Below are 11402 nucleotides of genomic sequence, written 5' to 3'. Positions count from 1 at the left end.
ACTCTTTTTTTTTTTTTTTGAGAGGTTTTGCTATAGGGTGTGTGCGCTTGCCAGAAAGACAGAGAGAGACAGAGAGACAGAAAGCGAGAAATCACCCCCTAGGGAGGGATGGCCATGCCCCAATCCCTTCTCCTCCATTCTCCTCTCGGGATCTTGGGCATGCACACAAGCACCCAGCGTGAGTTTAAGCCACCAGGTCCAGGACTCGAACCACGGTCGACTACATGGGAGTCCAGTGACATAGCCATTACGCTAACTGCTGGTCCCCATTTCTGACTCCTTTTGACCTTGAACTCTGGCCTCTCCCCTCTCACAGGTATCTATCGCCTGGGATAGCACCTCCAAAGAAGCTGTTACCTGGCCTATCAGGCCTGAAGATCAGTAGCCAGAGAGGCCGGCCCATCACTCCACTCCTGGAAATAAATCCCATTGTATTTGCATTTTAATTTTCCACATAAACAAAGGCCCAGAGTACTCGCTTGGGCAGCATCACTGGACGAATTTAATTAGAAATGAAAAGTTTATAGGGCCCTCTTTAATGCGATTAATGCTCAGTTAACATTTATCACATTCGTATGCTGGAATCGCCTTTTCTAAGCAGCCACTGGCCATGAAATGAATTTCCCTCAACTTTTTTTGTACTGGCCCTGGGAGGTCATTTCCTAAGGGATCTGAACCACCTCTGGGCCGTCTCACCGGGGCAGGGAGTTAGCTGGTCCTCTGAGCCTTTTAGGGGAAAATGCCCATGTGCTGGGTGGGGAGGCAGGAGCCTAAAATAAATAAATAAATAAATAAATGCCCACCCTTCTCCCCCAAGTCCCATTCTGTGGCCAGACACAGCCTTTAGCTGGGCTGGTCAGTGTCAACCATCTGGTCTCGCTTCTCTCTTCCTGTCCCCTGCTGCATCTCTCTCACCCAGGGCCCTGTTGGGTGTTCCCTCCTGGGCCCACAGTGTCAGGAAGCCAAGTCCCAACCCCTGGTAGTCCTCCTTCCCCTGGCTCTCCTAGAGGCCCGACAGTCACAACCAGTCAGTCCCTCGGAAGGCCACCCGCCTGTGTCAGCTCCTTAGAGGAGGGGAGCAGAGTGTGAAACCGAAACCGCTCCAGGTCCCTCGAGGAAGGATGGCCTTCCTTATCTCATCGGATTCTCTTCGCTACCGAGATTGGGCTCCTCAGCCAAACCAGATCACCAGAGTGATGAGGAAGAGTGGGGAGGAGGACGAAGGGACGGGGACTGGTGGCAGCACCCCCTCTGCAGATGGCAAAGGGAGATAACACCTTGGCCTTTGTCCCTACTTGTCCCTACCTGAACAGGGCATGCTACTTTTAAGGATGTCAGACGACACAAAACGAAGCAACTGCTACCAACTGGCCCGGTATGGTATTACACACCCACACCAGGGCCAGCGCACACACTCACCTCCAGTGGAGCAAACGCACACTGCTCACAAGTGCACAGCCACAGATGTGTGCGTGTGTAGGCCAGGTGTGCACCTGAGGGCCGTCCCCTCACCCCACCAGGACAGCGCCTGTCCATTCATCCTGAGCTCTCTGAACATTAGTCAACGCTCTACGGGCAATGTCCAAGCCAGCCCAGGGACTTCAGTTCTGGGACCAAACAACCCATTCAGCCTAGAACCTTCTGAAGAGCAAGCCACCAACTCCCAGTTTGACAAAGCTGACTCCTGGCCAGTCAGGAGGCACGGTGGTTAAGGTGGCTGGATCCCACACGGCCGACTGCACAGTTCCAATCCCCTTGTGGTATGAGAAACCTGCCAAGTACATATGCGTTCATGCCAACATCCTAAGAAGAGAGTGGAGGAGAAGGGACTGCGGCACGGTCATGCCCCCTGGGAGATGCTTTCTTCTCGTTCTCTCCCTCTAGCGAGCACATGCACCCTGTAGCAAACAACAAGAAAAACGGGGCACTGACTCCTTTCAAGAGCTCCCTGCAGTGCTAGGGCCATTCAGACAGCTTCCCAGGGCAGGACAGTGGGCTTGGCTAGGTTCCACCAGCCCAAAGGGGAGCCCCCGAGAGGCCCCTGACACACTCACCAACTTCTCTTTCTCGGGCAGGGAAAGGGGCAGAATGAGGTCTCCTCCTGACCACCACTGTGGCCTGTCCAGCTACATGCCACCCACAAGGCTCCAGGTCTCCTGCAGCCTCCTTCACTGGACTGCTGGTACCGGCTAAGCAGCTGGGCTTGCACAGACCCTGGGCCAGGGGAGTGTCAGGATGGGGGAGGGGGGAGCTGTGTGGCTCCTGTTTTCTCAAGCTCTGGGGCTACTTCTGTTCCCCCCACTGCTCCTCCTCTCTGCCCTTTCCACTCTCCTGTGCCTGCAAGGTGAGTACAGTTCCCCTTCCAGCCCACTGCCAGCCTCGCAGCCCTGCCAGGAGCTGCTGCGTGCTCTGGCGTTCTCTCCCCTGAGTTGCTGCAGATCACTGCAGTTCGGGCAGGATGGAGGCAGGTGGAGGAGGAAGTCTAAAGCACAGGGACCAAAGGCTCCTGGTGGAGGGGGCTGCAGTCTGGAACCCCCCAGGGAGCAGAGATCTCCCTCCCTTCCTCTTGGTCTCTATCCCACTCTCCCTCCTCTGGCCTGCCGAGGACCAGGCAGGAGCAACTGCACTGCAGCAGCTCACAGCACTGCCGGCCTGCCTTGCAGTGTGCTCAGGGACAGGTGGCCGTGCCGCCGCCACACGCTCTGCGGCTCCCTCTCAGAGTGGACCACACCACTCCCGGCCCTGTGACTCTGCCGTCTGTGCCACCTGCTTTGCTCCACCTTCTCCTCAGAAGCTTGCCCCCCACTCGGCTCCAGGCTGGCCCTCCCACCACAAGCCTGGAGCGCTGGCACCCCGCCAACGACACCCAAGACCTTGCAGGCTACCAAAGTCCCCTAACTCAGATAAGCAGGGCTCCAGCCCCCATGGCAGCTCCCCTCACCTCTCAGCCTCACCCTCTGGCCCTTCCCACCCACGCCCCACCCTTTGCTCCCCTGGCTAGAGCCAGCGATGCTCTCCCCTCGCCTGCCTTCCCCAGGGGCTACACCAAGGTGCTCCGAAATGGTCCGTCCCCTGCACTTGTCCTGAGGTCACTGCCCAGGCCTGAGCAACAGAGTCAGGACGTTAGTTACAGAGACCAGGAACGACTGCTGGCCCAGGAACGGAATCAGACCCAAAGCTGGGCTTTATTTGGCCAGCGGAGAGTTCTTAGAGTCAATGCCCGCTGGCCGGGCCAGGTGCTCCAGTTCCTGTGTGCGGATTCATACCACTTTTTGTCTCGTCTTCTGTGGCCTCCCCCTGCACCCTCCCTGCCAAGGTCCTGACACATTTGTGCCCATGACTCTTGTAGCCACATGCCATCTCCATCACTGTCCTTGGCAAACACCGGCCTCGACCTTCCTTCCCCCAGCACCTCGACTACACCTGAGCCTCTCTGGGATGGAATGCCACCTGGCTGTCTCCCTCCTGTCCCTACCCTGCCCCTAGCCTGGCTCGAAATACAGCATATCTTCTCATTATATTACCTCATAAAAACAAAGGGAGGGGGCCGGTTGTGGCTATCGAGGGTGAACTATGAGAGGAGCTTGGGTCTACGGCCTCTCCTGTCTCCCTCTCCCACACAGCTCCCTTCTTTACCTGCGAGTTCTTGGTCTATAAGTGGGGGCCTGTTCCTTCTCCCTCAAGGCCAGGCCATCTCCCCTTTTTCCCTTACTCCCACAGCTGCCCTGTGCCCAGCCCTCCTTAGGGGGCCTCGAGGCCTCGGCCTCTGCCATCATGCCCTGCCTAGACCCCAGGCCTTCTCTAGTGGCCGGCCATGCATTTCTCACCCATAGCCTCTTCCTTATTTCCCCACACCTGGGTTACTGGGGAAGGATTTGGGGCTGGACCTGGGGCCTGGCCCTAGGGCATACTCCGCACACTATGGTGACCCAGTGTTGCTGCCATGCCTCCTGCTGGGGGACCTGGCTTGTGGGTTGCTGGAGCCCAGCTCTGGAGGAAGGGGCGTGGAGGGGTATGCTGGGAAGGGCATCTTCTTGGCTGCTTCTGCAGTTGGTCCCTAGCTAGCCCACCAACTGAGCTGGGACTCAAGTGTCAAAGCAAGAACGGTCATCTAGTCACAGAGCTCTCTGTCACAAAGGTGGCATTGCTCTAGCAAAACTCCTCTATTGGAGGCTAAATGGACTAACATGTTATGATGAAAATAATAATTGAAGAAAAAGTTAGCCCCGATTTGCCCAAATTAGGATGTAAAGAAGCTTCAGCCCAGCCTTGTTGTTGCATAATGACCCAATGACCCAATGACTGTCTTGCTGGTTGACCAGATGGACCCAAGCATAGCCTTTGTCTGTGGCTGCAGGTCATGTGTTGTGGGACTTCCCCCTTCTCCTCTGGGCCTCAGAGCCCTTCTGTCTAAGAGCAGACAGAGATGACACACACGAACACAAACAGATTCACAAATGCAGGAGATGGCAACTTCTACACTTGTGAGGGGGCTTCAGAAAGTTCATAGAAAATGAATATTATTGGGCCAGCAGGTGGCATAGTGGCTATGGCACTGGACTCTCACATGGCCAACCACAGTTCATGTCCCAGACCTGGCAGCTTGCTCTCACATTTCCTCTTTCTCCCTGTCTTTCTCTGGTCAAATTAAATAATAATAATAATAATTAATAAATAAAATTAAATAATTATTTTTAAAAGAAAATAAATATTATAGAAAAAAACCATGCATGGATTTCAATTATATTTTCCCACAAACTTTTGGAAGCCCCCTAGAATCAACTATGATGATTATATTCAGGCTGCACCTTTCTAGCATGAAACGAATAACCTGCTCAGCAGGAGAAACCAAGTCCGTCCAGTAGCTCAGGGGTAGAGATAAACACAAGGTGGTTTAATTTTTCACCAGTCTAATATTTTCCTGCTGTTTGAGCATTGGTCATGAAATACTATTTGCTACTCCTCAGCTGTCAGGAGCCCTTCCCCCTTCTCTGACATACCCCACAGCCAGGGGAGCTGCACTGGGCATAGATGCAACTGCAGCTGCTTCTCTGCAAGAATCTGAGTTCTGGGAGTCAGCAGGTGGCATTGTAGTTAAGGTGCTAGACTCCCACATGGTCAACTATGGTTCAAGTCCCAGACCTGGCAGCTTGTTTTCTCACTTTCTGTCTCTCTCTCTCCCTCTCTGTCTTTCCCTGGTGAGTACATGTGCCCTGTAGTAAATTTTAAAATAAATTAATTAATTTAATTTAATTAATCATTCTTTTTTAAAAAAAAATAAGAAAGAATCTGAGCTCTAGACACCTGACTTGGAGGGAAACCATGAGGAGAAACAGCAGGGATTTAGAAAACTGGCCAATCACAGAAGCACCCTTTACTGTCTTCTAAAGAACAGGACGTGAAAAGGGAGTTCTTTCCAGCATGTACATGTCCTTTCAGTAAAGAACTCCAACTCCAGGTGGCAACAAGGAGGGGCTCGGCACAGACCTGAGCTTTAAGAGCCCAAGCTGCAGGGTGGCCAGAGTCAGCGATCTAAGAATCTAGGAGAGACAACGGGCCGCTGGTTTAAGATGCTCCTTCGGCAGTTCTGCTGAGACTGGGAAGCAGGAACCCCATCCTGTGTGGGCTCGCAGGAAGCTGCACCTTCAGAGTGCAGACTTTTGGGAGGGGTGTGTTATTAATCCTACGTACCAGTTACTGCCGCTCCTGCTTGTTCTCTAGAAGCTGTAATACTCTGGTCCACACACACTTACCAACACACACACAATCAGCCAGCCCGTCTACACCAGACCAAGCCCATTCCCCACCTGCCCTCCAAAACACATGCTCCCTACCACCCCAACTTCCAACCTGCCGTTCTTTCCTGAGTCTGCTTTGTACACTGTACCTGCCCACTCCCCAGCACCAAGGTGTACATGAACCTATTGGTCTCTTCTGCCACATTCAAACTCCCTTCCTGATCTCTCCTCGAAGCACCCCTGTTTCCCTTCTCTTGGGGCTGCTCCTGCCTGGCCCCATCTCCACTTGGCTAATTCCCCGGGTGGCCCCTCTATTGAACTGTTGTGTTGTCCATTTCCCTGTGACAAGGGCTCTGGTTACAGAGTTATTGATTGGTTTTCATGCAGACAGATGGGCCCTTCCTGGGCTCCCATCGAAATCCCCGGCTGTATGGGCTGATTGTTGCCTCTCGGGGTGTAGGATTGCACTGGAGACCACCCTCCACGCAGCCTCCTCGGCCCAAGCCGTGGACGGTAATAAATGGAGGCAGCCTGAGCGATAATAAAAGCAATTGAGTAGGTTACCTGTGCAGACACAAGATTTATGCCTCTTCATATTTGATGTGATTGTTTTATTGAGTTCTCAGAAGAGTTGGGATGCACTTTATTTATTTATTTATTTAGGATTTTCCCTCTCTTTTCTTTTTTCTTTTTTTTTTTTTTTTTCATTCCCCTCCAAAACCCATTTTTTTTTTTTTTTTCATTACCCTCCAAAACCATCCTGGAGCTGCTGCCAGGACCAACCCCTCCTGTCTACTTCTTCTCAGGAGTTGCTAGCTGGGACAAGCACTCTGGCTGGGCATTTCAGGCTCTCATCCGGAAGCTATTGTGTGACCCGAATGCCCACAGGACCAGCCCGCAGGGAGCCAGACCAACATGACAACGAAGGGAAGCAAAAATGGGCTTTGCAGGAGGACAACTCCAGCTCCTTTTAAGGCATAAGAATGTCAAGAGTCATGCCAATTTTGGGGCCGGCAGGTGGCATGGTGGTTAAGGGTGCTGGACTCCCACATGGCCGACCGTGGTTCAAGTCCCAGAGCTGGCGGCTTGCTTTCTCACTTTCTCTCTCTCTCATCCCCCCTCCTTTCTGGTCAAAATAAAATAAATAAATAAATAAAAGTTTAAAAACAAAAGTAATTCTTTAAAAAAAAAAAAAGAGTCATGCCAGTCTCACATGCTAATCTAATGCTGGCTGGTCTCAACAGCAGGGGACCTTGTCTGGGAAGGACAGGTGAGCAAGGCTTCTCAGACAGTAGCTGGAATGTCTGTCTGCTACTTGCGGAGGCCCGTTCTGCTAGGAGCAGGCACTCAGAAGCAAGTTCTCAGTCCTTGTCCTTTCCCATTCCTCTGAGGACAGAAGTCTTTTTCTTAACTCGCCAACTTGTCCTGGCTCTTGGCCATGAGATCAATAGCAATGACCACCAAATAGCTGCAGTGGCGTGGAGACGTGGCGGGCAGGGCCACCCTGCTGACCACACCAGCCCAGGTCCAAGAGTCAGATATACAACGGTCTAGAGCCTGAATTTCGGAGGAGAAGCGGATCTAGCCAGCCCTGAGCGCCTTCCACCCATCCTCCTAGCCAAAGGAGTGGGTCAGGGATACTAGGCTAAGTGCTCCCAACTTGTTTGGAAAGATCTTTAAATGAACAAGTGGTAGAACACAGTACTCCCAACGCCAGAGCTTTGACAAAGACTGGGGAATGAGGCATGGACACCCAAGTGACACAGGATGGAGTCCTTTCACACGGCGCTGGACTGTGGCTTGTTAGAAGCCAGTGTTGCCACCGCTGAAAGAATGAGTGTGCTCACTGAGGCTGAGAGAGAATGTGGGTAGTGGGTGAGCAGTGAGAAGCTGACTCTGGCAGAGACCACCCCAAAGATCTATGGGTGGAGAATGTCCCGCCCAAAGAGAGCAGAGCAAGCAAAAAAGCTGGAAGGCGATGCTCTTATTAACTCATTCCCAGGCAGAACCCTCAGGGGATGCTCGGCTACCTTAGGCTCTATCTGGAGCTCGTTCTGTTCTTTCAGGGGGGCTGTATTCCCTGCCCAGAACAACGGCCAACCCAGCAGACGTTGGCAGCTAATCAGGAAAACTCTTCTTGCCTGGTCAATTGCTCAGCGGTGTAACTAGGTGACTATTTCCTTCCAGTAGCATGGATCTTCCTCCACCTCTCCCCCTCCAGGCCACTTTCCACACTGGGTTTCAATCTAAAGTCACCTGTTTGTAAACACCACCCACCACAGCAGCAGCGTACAGGCTGAGGGGCGGCAACTCTGCTCAGGATCGGTAACCAGCGTTCAGAACAATCTCTAACAATCTCTCCTAGATTCTTGGACAAATCCCCCATGCTGAGTGACCCTGTCAGCCCTTGGGGTTTTTGACCGTGGTCTTGGAGGTAGGAGGCCTCCCTGACCCACTCCTTTGGCACAATGAAGCAGTTCTATGAGGACTTGCTACTGAAGAACGTGGGTTGGAAGGCCAAGCCTTTATCGCGACAGGTCCAGAGGCTGCCAAAACCCTTTTTAAAGCATGAAAAGCAATTCAGTTCATAACCAAAACAGCATATTTCAAGTGCGGCGACAGCATCTGTTTGGGGAGGAGAAGACGGAAAGTCTTTGGCTCAGGTGGGCGCGCATGCGTGGACTTCCTTTCTTGCCCACCGCAGCTCACGCCCACCCTTACTTGTAACTGTCAGAAAGTACCCAAGTGGGCAACGATGAAGCTTGATGCTCAAGAACTACCCTCTCCTTCTGCACAGTGCCTTCTGCACAGAGGGAAATCTCCAGGTTCCTCTTACGGACAATGAAAATTCCCCAAACCGAGAACAGGCAAAGGCCCTGACGTCGCTGCTGCCAGAGGGACATCCACCTTTCCCAGGCTTGAGGGTGAAACAACACGTCTCAGATATGCCTCCCCTCTTCTGAGCAAAGGCCTAGAGCTGTAACTAAGGGTGCAGTGCCCAGATGTACCCGTCAGCCCCAACTCAGCAGCACACCGGGGAGCCCCCAGAATCCTGTCTAACATATGCACCACGGGAGGCTTCTGATCCAAAATGAAGATCGAGAACAGCCTGCTGCTCCTTGTTGACAAACAAGCCACGAAGCCTAACCATGGACCCTGCATGACTGGCCGTGTTTCGGTTCTCTCCTCCCACTCCCCCTGCTCATCCCCAGCAACACCTGCCCACAGAGGGCTGTTCCTCCACACCCAAAGGAGCCGCCCTGCTCCTCAGGCGTAGGGCTCTGGGCTGGATTCTGTAGCTGTCAGAGTCGGCAAGGGAGCCTTCCTTTTCCCCACTGTTGTCTCACTTGTGGCTTGTCTACTTTCTGCCCGTCCTGGTGGGTGCACCTCAAGGCCTCTGGAGCTCAGTCCTGGGCTCACCGGTCCCTTGCTCTCTGTAAGTAATTTTTCAGGATGAAGGTATTCCCAAACTTGGGCCTAGGTGGCTCCTAAAAACATCTCAACCAGAAAGTGGCATGGGGTGTAAGACTTGGTGGCCACACACCTGCCGGGATGCACCACTCTCCCATCCGCTCCAAGAAATAGTTCACCTTAGCCGTACATGTTTGGGCTCCTCTAAAGTCTGGGTAACTCCTATCGCTGACAACAGCGTTTCTCAAACACATTGTCCACAACACAACTATTGAGTCCCAGCAGCACTGCTCCTCAGCAGGCCACTCTTGGCCTCATCTGTGCTCCTCCCAAGACCTGGGTTCCAACTCACTCCTAGGACCAGCAGCCAGCCAAGAGGCTGAGTCCCTGGATGGCTCAGAAATCCATGCTGTGTCCCCTGCCACTCCCTAACTGCCATTTCTGCCTCAGCCCCCCAGGCTTCTTAGCCTCCTCCCCTGGCTTTTAAATGCAAAGGACTTACTCCTCTCCCAAACCACCCTGCATCTTTCTCCAGTTCCTTTGGAAGGTGTCTGAATGTCAAACGGCTATGCTTTCAGTACCTGGCTGCACCAGGCCCAGGGAGCTGGAGGGTTTTCGGAGGGTGTATAATTAGCTGATCAGTATTATGTTACCCTGTTCATAACTGAATAACCATTTTAATACAGATGGCACACACTGGGATAATTTCCGAGGTCGCCTCGCAGTACGTTACAGCACAAGTGTGGCAGAGGGAATCTTCTTTAGCCAAGGTACATTCTACCAGCTAATTTTACCTGCTGTTTTCAGGATGATTTGGGATAATTCCATATCATTTGCAAAATATTTAAAAAAAAAAAGCCTTGATATGTGATGCCAGTTTCAGAAAAAGGCACCATCTGAATTATTAGTTGACCTGATAATGAGCCCAGGAAGAACGCAAAGAATAACAAGGGTCTGGAACCCCCAGTCGTCTTGTCATTTGCAGGTACCTTAACGTGGGGGAGCCAAGCCATCTGGGACATGCTTCTAGCTTGTCTGGGGTCTCTGTATACAACTGTCAGGTTGAATAGGTCTGAGATCAGGAAGCCAACCTGGGTTCCTGGGCCCAGCTGCTGTTGATATGTGCTGAGGCGACCACAGATAAGCACGCTGGCACCCTGGCCAGTGTACACGCATGGGCTATGCATGCATGTTCTCTCAGAGAGCATGTGGGGCTGGTTTGGATTAGGAAACCTAACTGCCCTATCTGTTCAGCCTGCGTCATCTCCACTGGCCTGAACCTGCTATCAGTGTGAAGACTTTAGACTGGACACTGGCACCCTAGGTGGTTGGGGACATCCCCCAAGGCTCAGTCTCGGGGTCTAGAGTTCTCCCACCCTTCCTGGCATCCCATTCCTTGTCCAGCTCCTCTACCTCTTGCCAATTGCTGGCTTGTGGTTGGCATTTGCTCCACAGAACTGGATACCAGGGCTCGCAGGCCGGAAATTTGTGTAAAACTGGCTAACAAGCCCCAGGCCCCCGGGAGGCAAGCTTTGTGGGAGTTGGCAGGGAGGGCAGACGAGCCAGGACTGAGGCTGCCCCTGGGGAAGGGAGCATGCTTTTAGAAAGGGAAGTCTGTTTGGAGGCAGTGAATAGACACTGGTCATTTTAAAGGCTTCGGCTGCGGGCTGTGATTGTCTCTAGATCCCGAGGCACGTAATCTTGGAGTCTTAATTACCACAAACACTTGGATTCATTTCCAGGACGCCGGCAGGAGAAGCCTGACAGGGAATACCCAGCCCTGAAGTGAGGACAGTTCTGTCTGTCTGCCTGCCTCCAGGTCCCCTTTCCCTGCCCAAAGGACTTGGGCTTGGAGCGAGGAAGAAGGGCAGAGGCTGGACAAAGAGTGGAGACCCCACACCAGGAGCTGCCCCAGAAGGCAGGAGTCGCGCGCTGCAGTCCCGCCCTGTAGGCCCATGGCTTGCTCACCTGTTGATGGAAGAGACGCTGGGCACCGTGTCATTGTCGCAGATGCCCTCCGCCAGGAGCCGGTCGCGAATCTCCCAGGCAAACATAGTTGGGTTCTGTCTCTTGTATTCAGCAATCTTGTCCACCACTTTGGGCGTTGCCACTTTGGGCTTGGAGCCACCGATCACGCCGGGCTTGATGCTGCCGGTCTCGTAGTACCTGCGCCGGGAAGGCCGGCGGGGTCAGCCAGGAGGGGGCAGCGCAGGGGCAGGGGGGCCGGAGGGCCGAGGCGCGGGCCCCCCCTCC

The 11402-nt window shown here is 53.2% G+C and overlaps 1 protein-coding gene across 1 annotated transcript in view; it reads right to left on the bottom strand.

Moving 5' to 3' along the window:
- PAX2 (paired box 2) overlaps window positions 1-11402 on the bottom strand; it is a 103038-nt gene that overhangs the window by 86864 nt on the left and 4772 nt on the right. Inside the window, exon 3 of the mRNA XM_006157392.1 lies at window positions 11118-11315. Coding sequence (XP_006157454.1) covers window positions 11118-11315 — 198 coding nt within the window. The remainder of the gene's footprint in view (window positions 1-11117; window positions 11316-11402) is intronic.

This window comes from Tupaia chinensis, unplaced genomic scaffold (assembly GCF_000334495.1).
Source record: "Tupaia chinensis unplaced genomic scaffold, TupChi_1.0 Scaffold000539_1, whole genome shotgun sequence".
NCBI lineage: Eukaryota > Metazoa > Chordata > Mammalia > Scandentia > Tupaiidae > Tupaia > Tupaia belangeri.
The sequence above is the reverse complement of the archived record's forward strand: the minus strand, read 5'-3'. Positions and strand labels throughout refer to the sequence as shown.